This window comes from Molossus molossus, unplaced genomic scaffold (genome assembly GCF_014108415.1).
Source record: "Molossus molossus isolate mMolMol1 unplaced genomic scaffold, mMolMol1.p scaffold_m16_p_19, whole genome shotgun sequence".
In the NCBI taxonomy this organism is placed as follows: domain Eukaryota; kingdom Metazoa; phylum Chordata; class Mammalia; order Chiroptera; family Molossidae; genus Molossus; species Molossus molossus.
This window is the reverse complement of record NW_023425354.1, coordinates 1,715,982-1,735,784: the sequence shown is the minus strand read 5'-3', so window position 1 is coordinate 1,735,784 and position 19,803 is coordinate 1,715,982. Positions and strand designations below refer to the sequence as shown.

At 61.7% G+C, this 19,803-nt stretch overlaps 1 protein-coding gene across 1 annotated transcript; it reads right to left on the bottom strand.

Annotated features, from left to right (window-relative positions):
- Positions 1–9,079: 9,079 nt before the first annotated feature.
- NPTX1 (neuronal pentraxin 1) lies at positions 9,080–14,548 on the bottom strand. The gene is made up of 5 exons (XM_036267874.1): positions 14,038–14,548; positions 13,545–13,752; positions 11,364–11,608; positions 10,163–10,342; positions 9,080–9,301 (listed from the first exon to the last, which is right to left on the bottom strand). The coding sequence occupies exons 1-5, from the start codon at positions 14,470–14,472 to the stop codon at positions 9,080–9,082; spliced, it is 1,290 nt and encodes a 429-aa protein (XP_036123767.1). The 5' UTR covers positions 14,473–14,548.
- Positions 14,549–19,803: the final 5,255 nt, after the last annotated feature.

Genomic DNA, 19,803 nt, shown 5'->3' with positions numbered 1-19,803 from the left:
CGGCCCTGCCCGCCCGGGCTCCGGGCAGGCCATCCATGTGGCCTGCACTGTGCGGCGAACACGGGCACGAGGACACGGAGTAACGCGGACTATGCACGCGGGGCTGCGGGTGCTCAGCGGTGAGCTGGATGAAGTCAGCAAATTACTTCTTGACTGTGACACCTAAGGCCCAGGCAAGGAAGAGAAAATAGATCAGGCAGACACCACAGACATCAATGGCCCTGTGAACATCAAAGGGCACCATCAAGGGTGTGAAAAGACAGCCCACAGACGGGAGAAAATATCCACAGTCATACAGCTGATAAGGGATTCAAATCCAGAATACTTAGAGAATTCTACAAATGGCCCGGCCGGTGTGGCTCAGTGGTTGAGTGTTGACCCTGCACCAGGGGGTCGCCAGTTTGATCCCCGGTCAGGGCACATGCCCAGGTTGTGGGCCTGATCCCCAGTGTGGGGCATGCAGGAGGCGGCCAATCCATGTTCTCTTTCATTGATGTTTCTCTCTCTCTCTCTCCCTCTCCTTTCCTCTCTCTCTAAAATCAATAAAGAAAAAAAATACATTAAAAAAAAAAAAAAAAAGAATTCTACAAATCAGCCACAAAAGAACAAATACCGATTTTTAAATGGGCAAAGGAGTTGAATAGACATTTCTCAAAAGACGATACACAAAGAACCGATGAGTGGCCATCACACTATCGCTAATAATCACTGGGGACATGCAACCCAGACCACAGTGAGATGCCACTTCATGCCCGCTGGCTGGCCACCGTCCGAACAACCCACAACACGACTGGAATGACACCCATCGGCGGAGAGCTGGGACCCTGGCATGTCGCCGTAGGAATGAGCCACTGCAGGTGCTGCAGCCACTGCAGAAGACAGTTTGGCAGTCCCTCCGAAAGCTGAACTTGGAGCTCTGGCCAGGTGGTCAGTGTGTTAGAGCGTCGACCCGATAGGCCCAGGTTATGGGTTTGATCCCCAGTCAGGGCACATATAAGAATCAACCGATGAGCCCTGGCCGGTTTGGCTCAGCGGTTAGAGCGTCGGCCTGCGGTCCGGAGAGACCCGGGTTCGGTTCCCGCTAAGGGCATGTACCTCAGTTGCAGTTTGTCCCCGGCTCTGGGCAGTCGTGCGGGTGGCAGCCACTCGATGTGTCCCTTTCATTTCGATGTTCTCTCTCTCTCTGTTCCTCTCTCCCCCTCCTACTCTACCTGAACAAAAAATGGAAAAATGTCCTCGGGTGAGGATAAAAAAAAAAAAAAAAGAATCAACCGATGAAAGCATAAATAAGTGGAATGACAAATCAATCCCTCTCTCTCCAATCAATCAATAACATTTTAAATATAAATATGTTTTTATTGATTTTTTTAGAGAGATGGAAACATCAATGTGAGAGATTAATCGGCTGCCTCCTGCACACCCCCTACTGGGGATCGAGCCTGCAACCTGGGCGTGGCCCTGACTGGGAATCGCACTGAGACCTCTCCGTCCATGGGACGGCGCTCAGCCCACTGAGCCGCACCGGCCGGGCAGTCACATTAAACAGAGACTTTCCATGTGATTCAAGCCTGTGTGTCCAGAAGTGAAAGCCGGTCTGAGACCCCCCGGAGCCCCCTGCTCTCAGCGGCATCATTCACAGTGGGTGCATCACCCCAAGTGTCCACCCACAGGGGGAGGACACACAAACTGTGGTCTGTCCCCATAGTGCACAATTCTTCAGCCATTAAAAGGAAGGACACTCTGATGTCTGCTCCACTGTGATGGACCCTGAGGGCATCACGCTCAGTGAAAGAAGCCGCCACAAGAGGGACAAATCCTGTGTGGTCCCCCTTCTGCGAGGGACCCGGACCAGGCACACGCACAGAGACAGGAAATAGGAGAGAGGCGGGGAGGGGGTAGTGTTTCGTGGGGACAGTTTCTGTCTGGGAGGGTGGAAACGTTTTGGAAATAGTGGTAGTGACTGTACATCCTTGTGAATGTAATTTACGCCACTGAATTGCATGCTTAAATATGGTTAAAACAGTAAATATTGTTATATATATTTGTCACAATTTTTAGAAATCAGTAATGTAATATGCCAAAGGCCATTGAACTGTACACTTTAAATAAGTGAATGGTACGATCTGTTCATTATCTCTCCAGCTGCAAAGGGGGCAGTGCAACCCCACGCAGAGGCCCCTAGACTTTGGGGAGGGGCTCCTTGCGCCACCGGGGTCTGGGCCGGAGCCTGGCAAGTGGGGCGGGAGGGCAGGGTCTCTGCGGCCACGTGACTCCCCAGCCCTGCCCTCGCCTGGCAGCCCCCCATCCACACGGAGCGCACAGACTCCCCCCAGAAGCCAGTTTTCGGCACAGCAGAATGTTTTCTCCTGGCCCACGCCAGCAGATGGCCCCCTACCTCGGCCTGAATTGAGAAGCACAGACATCAGGCAGGGGACAGACGGCTGCCTTGGCAATGTCTTACAGACACACAGGCCGAACACGCACCCCACCCCCACCCCCATGTGTCTTCATTTCTGCGCCCTGGAGCTGGCCAGGGACACTCTGCCCTGCACACCACCAACGGGGTGCCCAGGGACCTGCCTGGCTGAGGGAGGGAGGGAGGGAGGGAGGGAGGAGGGAGGGAGGGAGGGAAGAGAGAGGGAGGGAGGGGGAGGGAGGGAAGAGGGAGGGAGGGAGGGAGGGGGAGGAGGCAGAAGGGAGGAGGGAAGGGGAGGAGGGAGAGAGGGAGGGAAGGAGGGAGGAGGGAAGAAGGAGGGAAGAAAAGGTGACAGAAATATGAAGTCGTGTGGTCGAAAGGCAAGAACCTGGCCTGGAGGTTTGAGGAAGGACAACAGGGACCCTGAGAGGGCAGTCGCCGTTACAGTGAAGTCTGCTGAGGACAGATCCCAGGGAGCTGGACTGAGGGGGGCCCGGGCCTGCCGTGCAGAGGGCCAGAGCTGCGGTGTGAGCGGGGTGCTTGGAGCCATGTCCTGCGCACGGGGACCCCCCTGGCAGCACTGGGCTGGGAGGTTGTCCTTTGGGCTCCAGGAAGACCCAAAGAGATGGCAAGACTGCACGGCCCTACCCTGTCATCCCTGCCAGCAGAGACCGAGGGGGACCATTGTCCACGTCCCAGAGTAACCACCTGGGTCTCAGGAAATGCAAGCACCCTTCTTGGAGAAACTGAGAGATGAAATGAGTTTCAGTTTTTATAATTTTTTTTTTTTTTTATCCTCACCCGAGGACATTTTTCCATTTTTTTTTTTTTGTTGTTGTTCAGGTAGAGTAGGAGGGGGAGAGAGGAACAGAGAGAGAGAGAGAAACATCGACGTGAAGGGACACATCGAGTGGCTGCCACCCGCACGACTGACCAGAGCTGGGGACAAACTGCAACCGAGGTACATGCCCTTAGCGGGAACCGAACCCGGGTCTCTCGGGACCGCAGGCCGACGCTCTAACCGCTGAGCCAAACCAGCCAGGGCTATAATTTTTTTTTTATCCTTACCCGAGGACATTTTTTTTTTTACATTTGTCTTCAGATAGAGTGGATGGGAGAGAAGGAGGGAGAGAGAGAGAGAGAGAGAGAGAGAGAGAAACATCGACATGAAAGGGACACATCGAGTGGCTGCCACCCACACGACCCCAACCGGGGCCGGGGACAAACCACAACCGAGGTACATGCCCTTAGCGGGAACCGAACCCAGGACTCTCTGGTCCGCGGGCCGACGCTCTCACCGCTGAGCCAAACCGGCCAGAGCAAGTTTCAGTTTTCAAGGATCAGACTGTTGGAGGAGAGGAGGGAGCATCCCGGGAAGCTGAGCCTCAGGGACTTACCTGGACATCACAGGTGGGTGTGTGCAGGCCCGAGGGGTCAAGTGCGGCTGAGCAGCCAGGTGTCAGCGAAGAGCGGGTCTGGGTGCTTTGTGAGGTGGTGGTCCCCTCCGCGGACGAACCCTGGCCGCTTCTTCCTGAGCCTCAGCTCTGGGCCCCATCCCCCCACTGCCGGCCACGTGCCAAGACCACATGACGAGTGTGGAAAACAACGTCTGTCTAATGAGAGTTAAGGTGCCCAGGGTCCCAAGTGAGGTTCCGTAGAAATCATAACTGTGAGCGTGACGCTGTTGTAGGCGTCAGGTACGCCCTGTCCCGCGTGGCGTGCCGGCCAGAGCTGCTGGAATCGGCACACCCCGGGCCTGGCCACACGTGTGTAGCCCGTGGTGGATACCACCACCATGAAACAGGTCACGTGCCCGGCTGGTGGGGCTCAGCTGGTCGGAGCATCGTCCCGGACACCAAACATGGCTGCAGGCTTGGTTCCTGGTCAGGGCACCTTGGTTTTGGGTTTAGCCTCTGATCAGGGCACATACTGGAGGCAAGCAATCGATGTTTCTCTCTCACATTGATGTTTCTTCCTCTCTCTCTAAAAATCAGTTAAAAAAACAAGCGAACATATCCTTCGGTATGGATTCAAAAAAAGAGAAACAGGTCACGGGCCTCTGGCCTGGGTGGGCAGCAGGGAGCTTCTCCTGCTCTGTGCTGGGAGGCCTAATGCCCTTCCTCTGTACCACCCCAGGCGACACTCACCACCTGCCAAACCCCAGCTGCCCAGTCCTGGCCAGAGAGCACCTGTGCACTGGGCAGGGCGTCCACGGGCACGGCCACGGCCACGATGGTGGACACACTCCCAGCGCCAGCAGGACGCTGGAGGGACGGGTCGTGTCTGACACCCAGCGTGTCCGTGTGAGTGTGCACGTGTGCAGGGGAGTGGGGGCAGTCAACCAGGCGGGCTCTCGCTCTTGGTCATGTTACGCCTCGGAGGGAAACAGCTCATAAGCTCTGTGTCCACCTAGAGTCTAGGTTGGCCCACGAGGGGCCAGCGGAGAAAGTTCTTCCCGGTGCCCAGGGCTCCTGCACACCCCCACGCCCCTTGGCATGTGCCTCGGGAGGCTCCCCTACCAGAGCGCAGGGAAGGGGCCTGGAATCCCCGTGGAGACAACCAGGGGCTGACCCAGAACAGGGCAGGCTTGTCTGAGAGACGTGCCCAGGCCCCAGAACCCGCGCCCACCGTGCCTTGGGCCGCGTGCCTGCCCAGGAGCAGTGTGGCCGCAGGGGAGGTGCGCGGGAGTGACCCCGATCCCCAAGCTCAGGGTGGCCTCGCACACCACATTGCCCGCTCTGCTTCGGTGAGCGACACCTGCCGGCTGGGGAGGCCCTTCCCTCCCGAGGGCCACGCGCACGCAAGGCCGGCTTTCTCTCTGCAGGTGAGGGTCCCCTGGGTGGCCCCCTGAGGGGTCTGGCAGGTTGAAATGAACAGACACTCCAAGGAGACCACAGTCTTTCTTCACTCTTTACTGTGTAAAAATAAACTCAACAATTCATGTCGTTTCAGCAAGAAAATGAAAAAGAAAGAAAGCAAGAATACCAGTAGAAATAGTGCATTTCCGGAATCGCTGATGGGAGGCGGCAGGTCCCACGGTTTGGACCCACTTGATAGCCAAACGGCTGCAAATCGTATGAAAAATGTTTAGCTTTGGTTAGCAAATAATGAAAAAGTAAGATACACCGATTCTCTTCCATATTATACAGTATGTACATTGTAACGATATCAACCAGAGGGGGGGGGGGGCTCGCTTTGTTGTTAGGGTTGTTTTTGTTTTTGGCAAAGAAGACAAAATCGGGAGTCTAAGTATTGGGCTTTTCTCCTCGATGACCTGCTCCCCTTCCACAGATCACGCCAAGTCCACGGTGCACGGGAGCGGTACACGTCCCGTCGTTGGCTGTGTCAATTCACACGCTGCGTTTTAAGAGATGAATCCGCGCCTGCTTCAAGCCAGCTTTGGTTGGTGTGAGATTACAAAGGATCCCCTGGTTTTTTCTGCCAGGGTTGGGATTGCTAATCGAGTCCTCAACTCATTCCGCTGAACAAGTCAGCTCCAAGATACCAGTCCATCGCATGGCCGGGGACAGCCTGGTCCCGGCGCCTGTGAGGACAGGTGGCCCTCCCCGGAGCTCAGTGGGACAACGCAAACCTCACGCCAGCCCCTCCCCTCCCCTTCACTGCCCACAAGACACCCCCCCGTCTCGGGTCCAGGGCTGGTGACAAAGTGATCTTTGCAGTCTTAGAAAATGAACCGGGAGTCTACAAAAGGAAAAGAAAGCATACAAAATGTATCTCTTTCTTCCAAAATACACGCTTTCAGCCCAACATTGTGGCGGAGCCTGAAAGTATTTTTCAAGGGAGCTATAGGTTGAGTTAATTTATAGGTTTGTCCTTTTCTCTCATAAAAATACTCTTGTTTGGTAATAAACTTTGTCTTCTACAGTAAGAGAAATAATACCACGTTATCAAAAGCAAGAAGGCTTACCACTCCAGTGGGGTCTCCGCCCCGGGGCCGCGGGGCCGCGGGCGGCTGTCCCACCTCAGGCGCGGGAGCCGGGGGCACGGCTCCTTGTTTATAAAATGGCTTACCTGAGATAGGCAATGATTAGTCAGTGCACGAGGGAGCATCGATCCGATTGAGGAGGAGATGGGAACTACGTGGATTCGATTTGTGGCCGTGCCTTCCACCTCTCTCGGGGCCGGCAAAGTGCCAAGTGTTAACACAGTGAGGGAGTCGAGGGCTCGGCACAGGCTCCAGTTCAGGGAGGAGGGGGCGCTAAGTGTGAGCTTGTGTCCCTGGCACCAAGGGTGCGTCGGGGGGGGGAGGGGCGGGGCGGGGAGGTGAAGGGTCTGGAGGTGGACATAGACATCAGCGTCCGGGTAGGCTCTGCCCATCTCGAGTTAGGGCAGAGGATGGCTTGTGGTCCTGAACGGACAGCTCCCACCGCGCCCACTGGGCAGGTGGTCTGGGGTCCGAGATCGGCAGGGCTGGTGGGAGGTGCTGACCGGAGAGCACCGAGCCGCCGGGGCCTTGCCTCGCGACAGCTCCCAGATGGCTGACGTGAGGGTGGGCGATCTGGTTTAGAGGCTCCAAGCTCTCGCTCTCTCCCATGGGTGCTGTTTAGTTAGGCCTGTTCTCGTCCTACACGGGGAAATACTTCTTGGTGTGTTTGGGGAGCGGGGAGGGGGAGAGGGACTCTGACCTCTCCTGGGACCTCCTCCAACGCCCTTGGCTTGCTTTCCTAGCCATTTTCGGTAGCTACATGGATGGTCACAGAACAATGGGTGGCACTCAGCACAAAACACAGAACTGGAGAAGTCCATGCAGGCAGGGGAACACACATCAGACAGGGAGCAAGGGACACGCCACCCCGAAGAACATGCAAACAGAGAGGATCCCTGTAGATCCAAAGATGCCACAACCTATGGTCAGAAGAAGCCACCGCTGAACCACAAGGCGGATGCCGCCTGGGCTGCACCCTCAGCACGAGAGCCACGCGTGGGAGAACGGCAACGGGCACTGTGCAGACACCCACGTGGACACAGACACAGACACCAACACAGACGCAGATGCACTGGGTTTCCGATGCAATGTGGACCTGCGTTTTGGGAGACAGGTGCCCTGGGAGGGGACAGGAGACGGAAACACCCGCTCCTGAAGAGACGCTGCAGCTGTAGCTGAGCCAGGCAGTGCAACAGGGTTTCCAGACAGACTTGCCAGCCATTTGCTGTTCAGACTCCTGGTGACAGCGTCCAGGTGCCCTTGGGCCGTGCGACCCCCAGAAGATGCAAAAAAGCAGGGAGCCCACCCTACCCTGGGCATGATCTGAGTGCGCTCTCTCAATCCATGCACGCACACACGCACACGCACTCACGCACACGCCTCCCCGCCTCAGGAGGACTAGAAGGAAATGTGCATGATTGCTTTTCATGGGGGAAAAAAAAAGTAGAAGCTTCTGAACACTGGTGTTCAGTGTCACCAGCTAGTGACAGGTGGGGGCTGTGGCAGGGCTTGAGCCCTGTACGATGGGGAGTGGGTTTCAGGGCCTGGCCTGGCCGTGCCTGGCTCCCTGGGAGAGGTCTCCGGGGACCCTGGCCCTGGAGGACTCGCTGAGCCCCGAGTGTTGGGGGAGTATGGCTGTGTGTCCCCGGGGCTGGGTGGAGTCTCAGTGGCCCTACATGGCCGAGACTTAGTCAGAGTGTGGGTATCCCTCTCGAACTAGCCCTCGGAAGCCTCTGCTCTTCTATTACCAGAGGCAAAAGGGGGGTCCTGGCTGTGGGTGGGGAACTCCTCTCCAGGGACACCAGTGGGGTGGTGGCAGGACCAGCTGGTGGCTGAAAGGGAGGATGGGTCCCAGGCTCTCTGGGTGTGAGGAGGCAGAAAGGCTGAGGCCAGAGCCAGGCCCCTGGGCTGAGCCAGCCGAGCTGGGCACGCAGGGCAGCCCCTGCCCGGTGCTGCTCTAGATGCCATCAGGGTGCTGGGGTGAGGGGGGCTGCTAGGACCCTCCTCCCACCTCCTCCATCCCTCTGAGCACCTGGTGCCCTCCCAGGACACAGTCTGCCTTCAACCTTCGGAGAGAATTCACTTCCACGACAAAATATCTCCACAGACAGCCCAACCCACCCCCTGGCCTTTAGCAAACAACTAAAAGACATTTATTTTATCGATATAGGGGTACGCCGCCCTGAACAAGCTTTGCGACGAGGACAGGTGCGCGTGGCGAGGGAGCTGCACCAGCCCGAGCGGCGCAGGCAGCTCAGGAGGCTGGTGCGTCCAGGGTTTGACCCGCCCTGACTCCCAAAGCCACGAAGCAAGAAGGAGATGAAATACTTCCTTCCGAAAGAAAAGCCTCCCCCAGAGACACGCTCAGACACACGCGCGCACACGCACGCACACGCACGCACACACGCGCCGTCACCTACTTCTGCATTGCGCAGAATGTCGCACCGCCTGCGTCACGGGGCCGGGGGCACGCCTGGGAGACAGTGTGGGCTCCTAGAGAAAGAGGGCTCCTCGGGGACAGACAGGGTGCCCAGGCCTGCGTCGTGTGCACGGGACCAAACCGGGCGGGGGCGGGCACGGGCGCAGGAGGGCGATGGCCTGGGTCATTCCTGGGGGAGGGGAGCGCACAGATGGTGGGTGGTCACCGCAGAAGCAGAGGAGGCAGGCGGGGGCAGGCCGGGGAGGGGTGCTTAGCCCCTCGGAGCTGCATGGGCCCCTCAGTTGATCTGGCGACAGGCTTCGAATGTCCACTTGGTGGCACCTCCGTAGATCTCGATGTGGGACTCGGCCCAGGCGATGACGTTGCCGGACAGGGCCTTGGCGCTGCAGGTGGCCAGGTTGTACACCTCCCCGGGGGTCAGCTTGCGGTCCCAGATGTTGAAGTGGGCCAGCTCACCCACGAATGCTTGGGTGGCATCAAACCCGCCACCCAGAGTGTCCTTCAGAGAAGAGCGGAGGATGAGGGTGGAGGGGTGGGTGGGGTGGGGGCTGGGGAGGGGCATCTCTCGGGGACCAGTGTCTGTGCCTCTCCTTCAGGCTCTCGTGTTCACCTCTCCTGTCTCTGGGTCTTCAGCTACCCATGCCCCCCCAGCCCACGGGGAGCCCAGGAAAAGGGACCCTGCTGGCCATCTCTGCCCCAATGGGGAGCTTCTCCCCGGGGCACCTGGACTCTGCTTCTCCTGAAGCTGGTCATTCAGCCAGCGAGGGGTCAGCTGGGGCCACGGGCAGCCCTGAGGGCAGGGCCCTAGGCTGCATCCCCGTGCTCCCTGCTCCCAGGGAAGGGCTCAGCGTCACTCTGCCACCAACTGTCACCCAGTGGACAGAAGGCCTAGGGTTCCGCTGCCTCCACCTCCCTCCTGGGAGCCCCAGGGAGACAGACCACCCCCAGGAGGTCGACTGCTTTGGGAGAGGCAGGGCTGGCCGTGCAGGGAGCATTCCTGAGTGGGCGGCCCTTGCTGCAGCCTTCCCCCCAGCCCCCCTCTGCCTTCCCCCCAGCCCCCCGCCTTTCCCCACAGCCCCCCCTCTGCCTTCCCCCCAGCCCCCCGCCTTTCCCCACAGCCCCCCGCCTTTCCCCGCAGCCCCCCTCTGCCTTCCCCCCCAGCCCCCCGCCTTTCCCCGCAGCCCCCCCTCTGCCTTTCCCCCCAGCCCCCCGCCTTCCCCTGCAGCCTCCCCTCTGCCTTTCCCCCACAGCCCCCCACCTTTCCCCCCCGCAGCCCCCCCCTGCCGTTCCCACACAGCCCCCACCCCCGCCTGGTCTCTGGTTCTGGGCGCCTCCCCCTCGCTGCCCCCAAGGCCACTACCTGCTCCTGGCCCAGCACCAGCACGCCTTGGGGCTTGATGGGGTGATAGGGTGCCAGGTTCTCGCCACTGCCGCCCTGGGTGCCATCCTGGTAGGCTTCCCAGACCCCGTCGCGAGTGGTCCAGGTGACACAGATGTGGTGCCACTTCCCGTCACTGATGACAAATGGCAGCTTGGCCACCTGGGCAGGAGAAGGACGCCCGTGACACTTTGGGCTCAGGACCACCCACCGCACTAGGAGCTGGTTCTGCAGTGACTCTTCCTATGGCTCATTCAAGGTAAGTGACAGGCACCGAGGGGACGGGATCTCCGTCAGGGGCCCGGCGATCCACCGGAAGACACCACCTCCTCCTACCCAGTCTGCACGGCAGCCCTGGGGAGACCAGGGCCCACGGCCACCGCTCCCGCAGGCCTCCCCTCCTTTCCCGGCACGCCCCTCCCTGCCAGGCCCTCTGGGTCTCACCCTGCCGGGCCCTGGCCCAGAGCCCTGGCCCAGAGCCCTGGCCCAGAAGCCAGGAGCCCAGGGGGAGAGAGGCCGGCCTGAAGGTCAGGCGGCCTCCAACCCAGCGCTGCCTTCACCCCCGAGGTTCCGGGCAGGGACGATGGTGCACCGGCCGAGAACCCTTTTAACGTGGGGAAATGCGGCCCCAAAAGGCACAACCTTCCTGGGCAAGGAACCAAGGGCTTGGAATCCAATTTCCAGCCTGAGTTTGAGACATCTGCCACCGCACGGGCACAGGGCTGGGGCGTGTGAAGGCTGGATCCCAGGTGACGGAAGGGAGAAGGTGACCCCCCGTGCAGATCTCGTCCTCCCCCACGGGCTGGGGGCTAAGCAGAATCGATCTGGACTCAGGAAGAATTTCCAGGGGCACGTTTACACCCCAGAGCACCTGTGCTCGCCCTGTGCCTGCCGGCTGGGGGAGGAGGAGTCAGGGACTGATGGTGGGAAGGAGGGGCCCCCTGGAGAGTTCCATCTTCACCCCGTTCATTGAATCATTGAATCAGACGAAGGTGCCCTCCCATCTCTCCTGGTCTTCCCCTCCCCCTCCTAGTCCTGCCTGGCAGGCTCGCCTCTTGGAGCGACAGCAGCATCTGAAGCTAAGTGTCCTGTGCCAGCGAAGACCTGCCCAGCAGCCCCCCGGGACCAGGGCCCCAGGGGCCTCGCACTGCTGTCCTGCAAGCCCAGCTGAGTGGGGCCCTACCTTGTCATTGATGAGGATCTCCATGGGGTTATTGCCCCACTCGATGAGGACCAGCTCGTTGGCCTGGCCGGGCACCGCGTAGGAGAAGGGCGTGCCCACGCCGGGCGCAGCGCTGGACTTCAGCCACATGCACACGGTGAAGGCGTACATCTCCGGCAGGCTCTTCTTCACCTTGGCGTACATGTAGTTGGTCCGCAGAGGGAACGTCAGCTGGAACTTGTCTCCAGGGCGGTTGTCCTTCTGACCTGGGGAGGACGGGATGCGTCCTGACACCCACACCCCACGAAGCACTGGTCCCCGTCGGCAGCCCTCCCAGCAGTGATGCAGACAGGGCAGACGCCACCTCCATTCCACAGGTGTGTGGAGGGAGGCGCAGCGAGGGAAGGTCCTTTGTCCCTGCAACGGCCGCTGGCTGCCTCATGGTGCTGCCTCAGGGGGGCTGGCGTGGGGGGAGGGTGCATGGTGGGCTGCTCGGTGTGCACTGGTTGGGAGTGAGTCAGTGCACACCCTGTGAACTGACCCTCGAAGGTGGGTCTCAGAGGAAGGTCTCCTTCCCGCCCCGAAAGAGGCTAGCTCCCCTGGGAGCAGCCCCTTGGGGGTCGGACCTGATTCCAAGATGCTGGCTGCCGATAGTGCGCAGAAACACGCTCTCGCTCGGCCTCCACCGGGACAGCCAGGCCCCTGGTGCCCGGCTCACTTGCCTCCAGGCCAGGACACACTGCTGCCCCTGGACACGCTGACCCAGCCAGCTAGCCCTGAGGACTCGGGCTATTTCCAGAATCCCAACCACACCCCCGGAGGGAGAGCCTACTCCCAGGCTACTCTAGCGACTGTGTGGAGTTCTGCAGAGAGGTCAGAACAGCAGGGAGCCCATGGAGCCCGGGCCACCAAGGTGACTGCTTTGAGGACTATGCCTCTCACTCTCAGGGTCAGCTTCCTGTGTGTCTCCAGGAAAATTGGGCTCCTGGCTGATGGCCTCCCCTTACACTTGGCCACCATCCCTGCCTGCTAGGATGTCTCCGGTGAATGCTGGCTGCCCCCTCCCCACCCACACAAAGAAGGGGGCTGTGACCCCGTGCAGGGTGTGACCAGCTCCAGGCACAACGTTCCCACCCATCAGTGGGCACCAGCACTAGGCCTGGGCCGGACACACACGCCCACCAGTTCCCGAGTGTGCCCCAGGCCTGCCAGGGAGTCCAGCCCTAAACCAGCCCCCCGGCCAACAATCTTTCCAGAAGGCATCCTGCTGGCCAGCTTCCTCTAAGCCAGGCCTCAGGGAACAGGGCAGGGCTGGCTCCTCAGCTACCCACAGGGTCTCAAGCTCCAGGTCCCCTGTCTTCGGAGCAGATGCAGCCCTGGCCTCTCCAGGGGGTGGTTTTCATCCCCCCTCTCTCCTCTGCTTCCCCCTCTTCCCTGTGGCTCCCTCCCCGATGTGTTTTTCAGTTACATAAGGTGCCTTAAGATGGCACTGTTTAAATCCATCTGGCACATTTTGCGGTCTGAGAGGGGTCACGTGCTTCTGCTCTGAGCGGGGTGCCCCCCCCTTTTACAACCTTGTTTGATTTCTGCGACTTCAAGGCTAAGCCATCATCCTGTGCCCCGGGGAGCAATGGGGGTCCTCCAGAGTGGGGACCGGGGAACTGCAGGGTGTGCAAGATGCTAAGCGTGGGTCCCTCAGAAAAGAAAACCCCGGGGAAGGGGCTCGGGGCAGAGCAGGGTACCTAGAGCTCCCCAGAGGGTCCAGAGGCACCGAGGAGCTGGGACGAAGTCTGCTCAGGGCCCAAGTCTGTGGGGGACCAGGAGGACCCAGGTCCAGCACGAGCCAGCTCTTTGCTGGGCGTGGGGACCAGCCGAGGGGGCCTGGGCTGACCACAGCTACAGGGCCGAGTTACTGAAGATTAAACAAATCAGACTTGGAATAATCCTGTGAGTCCGTGAGTGTGTGGTGGGGGGGGCAGGGGGCACCAGGCAATCCCTTCCCCTCCCTGCTTCCCTTCCACAGAGAGAGCCAGAGCCCAGGTGCCTCAGCCCCACCAGGAACAGCCCTGGAAGCCGGGGACCTGTGCAGGACTCGGGCTGGAGGGTGGAGGAGCACTGGGCTCCACTGTAGGAGGCCCGGCCCGGCCCGAGTCCGGCGGCCTAGGGAGCCAGGCAGCAGTATGCCCCGTCCCTGACAGTTACCTTTCTCCAGCTCGCTGATCCGCTGATGCAGGGAAGTCAGGGCGCTCTCGATCTTGACCCTCTCCTCCGTGTCGTTCTTGGGGCCCCCCTTGCCCTCCTCCAGCGTGTTCACCCTCGACAGCACCTGCCTCTCCAGGTCATCGATCTTGCTCTGCAGCAGATCCTTGAGGCTGTTGGTCTGGCTGGAGGAGTTGAGCCGGCTGTACTGCTGCGGGGGTACAAGGGGGGGGGCCGCTGCGTTACGCGCAGAGCAGACCGCGCAGAGCAGACCGAGCGGGAGGCTCCCGACGCGGTCCCCTCAGGGCGACTGCGGGGGCGGCCTGGCGGGGAGCTCGGGCAAGTGGCCGTCCACCGGGACCCCACAGGCTGCCGACGGCTCGGCCGGCAGCGGCGCCCTGCCCGGAGCGGGTGGGGCGTCCGGCCAGGTCGGGAGTGGGGCGGGCGAGGGCGGAGGGGCACGCGAGGCGAAGGGGGGACCGCGGCGCGCGCAGACCTCGAGGTTCTCCAGGCGGGTTTTGAGCGACTGCAAAGTTTGCCCGAGTTGGCTGAGCGTCTCGGCGGCCGGCGTCCGGGACAGGTCGCCCATGGTGTTCTTGCCCGAGCCGGGCTGCTTCCGGCCGCCGCCCGGCCGGGCCTCGCCGGCGCCGGCGTCCAGCGTGCTCTGGCTCTCGCAGCGGCTCAGCTTGGCGGTCAGCTCGCGGATGGTCTCCTTCTGGCTCAGGATGGTCTCCTTCTGCTGCAGCACGGTCTCGCGGAGCTGCAGCACGCTGCTTCGGAGCTCCTCCGCGCCGCCGGCGGCCACGGCCGCGCCGCACATGTCGGCGTCCACGGGCACCGAGGTGCAGATGAAGCGCGTCGGCCCGAAATCCGGGGCCGCGCTGCCGAGCAGGCAGAGGGCGAGCAGCGCACAGGTGCGGCCGGCCGGCATGGCTGCGGCGCGGGGCGGCGCTCGGCCGGCTCGGCTGGGGCTCCGCGGGCGGCCGCGCTCCGGCTCCGCGAGCAGTCCTCGCCGATGCGCCGTCCGGCCCCCACTGCTGCCGGCGCTGCGGAGCCCGCGCCTTTTATGCCACCGCGGGAGGGGCCTCGGCGCCGCCGACGTCAGCGGGGGAGGAATCCCGCTTTAATAGCGGCCCTGGCCCTGGAGCGGCGGGGGTCGCAACCTCGCACCGGGGGGCCGCCTTCTCCTGTCCACTCCCCACAGCCCGGCGTCCGCTTGGCTTCCGCCCACCCCACCCCCCGGCCCGCCCCCACCCGGCCTGCGCCGCTTCCCCGAAAGCTCCGAGAGCCGCGGGGTGGAGCGAGGGAGTGGGAGGGGGTGTGGGGTGTGGGGTGTAGGGTGGGGTGGGCCAGGCCAGGCCGCGGCCTTGGACCCAAGGATGGGCCAAGCGCGCGATGTCCTTAAATCTCCGGCGGGGCTCGGGGTGGGGGGGGGGGGCATCGCGGACCCGGAGACAGAATTCTGTTCGCCTCGCGTGGCTGCACAGAACACCTGCGGAGCTTGGGCCCGGGTCGTTCGAGAGGGCTGGGTTTCCCAGGGCTCAAATCGTGCACATCCGCGGCCAGGTGGGGAGCACGGGGGAGCAGAGAGCCCAGACAGGGAGGCGCGGGCCGCTCCATGTTTCTTAGATGTCGGTGTGGGGTTGACAAACTGCTCACACCCACGACCTCTTCCCCTGCGCTCCCCTGCACCCCACCCCCACCACAAGCCCCGGACCTCTGCGACCCCCGCCACCTCTCCAGGGAAGGACAGCTCCCGCCTCAAGCAGCGGGGCGGCGGGGACTTCGCGGAGGCGGCCCCTAGCGGACCAGCCTTTCCTGCCAGCGAAGCCGGCTCGATTCCGGGCAGACGGCGCCTCAGGGGCTGGACGCTTCCTGCGGGCCCCGGGGAGGCGCGGAGCCCCCGTCGCTTCCGAGAGGGCCCGGTCGCCGGACCCTTCCGCGCTCCCCGGGGGCCCTCCCTTCGCCGAGCGTGTGTGCACGCCCGTGTGTGTCCGCGTCTGCGTCTCTGGATGCGTTCCTGTGGGTTGGTGCGCGCGCGCGCGCGAGCTTATTGGGCTTTCTGGACCCCCGCACCCCAGATCATTTCAATTCTTCCTGAGAGTTTTCAGGGAGGGGTCCCAGACCTGGGGAAATGGAACGTCGCATCTGTTGGGCTCCGCACGACGACCACTTACTCATAGTCACCCCTACTCATCCTCCCCACCCCAACACACGCACACGCATTCCCGCCGTTTTCTGGACAGTGTCGCTTCAGGCTCGGCTGCCAGATACCCGTCCGGGTTCCAGCGCCGGATCCCAGCCGCTGGCCCTCTGGGCCGGTCAGAGCCAAAGGGGCTTCGGAGGTAGCCCATTCCAAGCCCCCATTACATAGAGGAAGAAACTGAGGTGTCAAGACTCCCGAGCCCCTACGGCCACAGTGGGGCAGCCCCTCTGACACCAGGACACCCACACACTCAGGCCCTCGTTCCATGGCCCTGGCGGCGCTGCGGTGGCGGAGCCTGCCCAGAGGGACCGCAGGCAGCCCAGGGCGCGTGTGGGAGCAGAAGCCGGCAGTGTTGAAGTCTTCCTGGGAAAGCACGATCCCCTCCCCCTTTCTGCGCAGCCTCTTCCCACCCCTGAGCCCGGGGCTCTCCGTTCCTTCGGCGTCTCAGCCTTGAGCCCACCTCCAGCTGGGGCTGCAACCTGGTGCGGCCTCTGCACGTCCCGCGCGTCCATGGCCTCCGCTTCCCGACGCCAGAGGGACCCCGCGGCCCGCACGCAACTGATCTCGGCTCCGAGCGCCGTGGCCCCGGGATGTGCGGGGTTCGCACGCCGGGCGCCCTGCTTGCCTACATTGGAGCACCGAGACGCACGGCGGCTCACGGCCTGGCGCCAGGCGGAGAGGGGGTGAGCCACCAGCATCTCCACGCGGGTGCGTCCGGAGCGTCCCAGGCTAGCAGGCGACTCCGGAGGAATTACTCGCGCCAGGGGTGCGGCGGTTTCTGCCTCTAATTCCATCGGAGACAGACTGGGGAATCCCCTCTCCGGGGGTCCCCTCCACGCCCCAGTTGGAGGCCGTTCCCGCGGGGCGGGATGGGGGGGTGGCGGCGAGGCTATCCCCAGCAGAGGGGGAGGCTGAGTCGCAGAGAGCTCGTGGGCGCTGGACAGGAGCCCAGCGGGGCCCGGGCAGGCTGCGCGGACGGAGCTGCCTGCGCGCACGGCAGGACCGGCGGCAGGACCGGCGGCAGGACCGGCGGCAGGATCGGCGTTTACAGCCGGGAAAGGGGACCGCGGGGGGGGGGGGGGGGGCTGGGGTTGTGTCCATGGCAGTGGGACCTCTGGGAAGCAAGTGTTGAGCCCGGAGGAGAGGAGGCAGTGGTCAACGGCCAGAACCCTTGGGTCCAGGGAGCGAGCTCTCCGCCAGAAGCTGCAGTGTGGGACTCGTGCGCACAGCGGGGCACTGCTCAGACAGGTGGAGGGTCAGACGACCACATACATCCCTCTGCCTTCTTTAAATCCTAGACTCAAGGCCCTGGGCAAGTGGAGATCCCATCTTGGTGATGTTTGCCATTGAGCCCTCTCCCTTCTCAGCCCCGTGGAGGGCAGGGCTAGGAGGACGAGGAACAGACCCTCCTGTGGAGGAACCCCAAGATGCCTAGCCACCTGGTCAGAAGGTCGGGGTGCAGGGGCAGCCTCGTTTGCAGACATGGGTCTCCCATTCTGGCCGCAGAGGGGGTGGGAAGGAAGTCCTGTGGGTACTCGCACTGGGAAGAGATGCAGTACCCCGTAATTAGGTGGTATTCCCAGCTTACAGATGCACTTGATGTAAATAACCTCCGAGGCAGAGATAATAGTAAAATGCAATAACATGACCAGGAAGTGATGAGTTCTGAGTCTGTGGTCCCTTTGTTCTGAGTATAATTGATTGTGTTTAAGTTTGTATAATTTATATTTCAGCGATGGCTGTGTGTACCAATCAGCTTCCATCGCGGCAGCTAGCCCAGCACCCCACTGATGGAAGGCCTTACAGGTGAACCTGAGGGTGCCGCTGGGTGTGAGGCAGGCCAAGGGGGCCGCAGCGTGCGGCCCGGACTCGGCTGTGGCCAGTGGGGTCAAGGCCAGCAGGCATGAGGAGGCGAACCACTAGGCGAACCTCAAGGCGGTAGTGCCCTGGGCGTCTTCCCAGAAGACACAGGGGAGCCCCCCGGGGAGGACGCCTGACCTGCTGCTGTGCCCAGGACCCTCGCACACGCGGTGGTGTTTCCCGAGCATGTCTCTTCCAGCGCTAAGGCCAAAGTCAGGAGCTGGTCTAGAACGTCCACCTGAGCAGAAGGGTCCCCTCTGGGGGTCGCAGGGAGTGTGCTTCGAGCACACAGGGGGGACGTTGAGAGGGACTAGGGAGATCCAGCAGGTACAGGGAGGACCTGGGGAGACAGTGGACAGGGGCACAGGGCCCTCCCTGGGGACTTCCTTGGAGGGGACACGGGAAGAAGGTTATGGCAGGAGCAAGGGACAGAGAGATGGATCTGAGGACACTTGAACCCATTAAACAGGCAGGACCTGGGGAGTGACGCTCCAGCTGGGGCTACAGGAGTTCTGGGGGGAGGGAGAGGCCGTGCGTTCATGCTGGGACAAGTCGCCTTTGAGTGTTCATCTGACAGCCAAGATGACGAAAATGATGAAGGCCAAGTGCTTGTCCCCACACCCTGCCTGATGAGGCTCCTTGTCCCTGGAGCCCAAGGGGCCTGGGGGCCAGCAGGGGGCCGGGGAGGACAGTGGGCATTGGAAGCACCTTCCCAGCGGTGGTGGAGTTATAGCCAGTCAGCAGGGAGACCACCGGGGAGGGGCGGAGGAGAGGGCGACCACGGTATTCCGGGTTCCTTTCCATTAAGATCGCTGAGGTCGGCACCAGAGGCTGTCAGCGACAGGGCCGTTACTCTCAGCATGTCCACGGCCCTCTCCAGACATCGGGATGCTTTCCCTCCTCCGCCGCCGGAGACCCGAGATTGCGTTCACCTGGTTGTCTCCTTCCGGCTGATAGCGTGTGGCTGGCTCGGTGGGTGCGGTGGGTGCGGTGGGTGCTGGGGTCACCAGCCCGCAGTGTCCTTACACGTCAGCGTCACATCAGCCGAACACCAGGCAAAGGCACAGGACACGTAGAATGAATCAAGGTATAAAAGTGCTTCAGAATGGAAATGGTATTTACGGGCAAGGGGTTTCGTTATCACGAGGTCTGTGCTCGGCCTTCGAGGGGAAGGGCGTGGTCTCCTTCCTCAGGGAGCAGACCTCTCAGCCTCCTTCTCCTGGGGCTGGTGCCACAGAGAAGCCTCGGTGGACAGAGACTGCAGGGAGCCAGGTATGCTGACACCAGGGTCCCCTGGGGGCTGCCAGTGCCCCAGAGAACAGGATGGAATCGGCTCTTTCGAACCCTGGGTCTGACGAGGTGTTTTCACACACCTGAGCTCACTTGAGCCTGTGGCACCTGTGAGCAGGTGCAGACACGGCAACCACGGCTTCTTAGGTGTTGAAGCCTCAGCTGAGTAGCAATTCCAGGAGTCGGCACCGGGCCTCCCACTTCCCATTCATTCCCTTGTTCATTCATTCGGGGAGCACTCTTCCACGACCCATTGTGACGCCGCGAACTCCCCCAGACGTCGAGACGGAAGAGCTTTCCAGCTCGTTTTTGTTTAAGTGAATGTTTAGCATTTTCTTGGTTTTAAGTTTCAGCTTCATGCCCTTCTCTTAAAGGCTGGCACCTACTACTGGTCGCTGTGGTGAGGTTTCTCTAAGATGGCATCTGGCTGGGCCCAACGTCGACCAGCTTCAGGATCTAAGGGGGGGTCAGCAGAGGCTGGCACCCAGAGAGCACACCATCAATGTGGTGGTCGTCACTATGATGACAGTGCCGTTGTAGTGCTGTTGGCAGGACGGGGCGAGTCCAGGGAGGGCTCCGAGGGGAGGGGCCGGCGGGAGGGCAGGAGGCAAGGGCTGTCTCCCTTTGGGGCCGTGCCTGCCGCCTCTTCAGTGTGATGGTTTTGTGCACCAACCATTCAGGTCCTGGGAGAGGGGCCCTCAAACGCCGACTGGGTGTGTGGCGGGGCAGGGGGTGTTCAGCGGGTCCTGTGGCTGGGAAGGGAACAAAAGGAGGAACAGGCCTCCGGTTGGAGGTCACAAAGCCCCTTTCCGGGAAGATGTTCGTTTCCTGTCTCACTCCCTGCTCTGCACAGGGACGGCCCACGCTCTGGGAGGCAGGGCTGCCGCAGAAAAACTAGGAAACTGG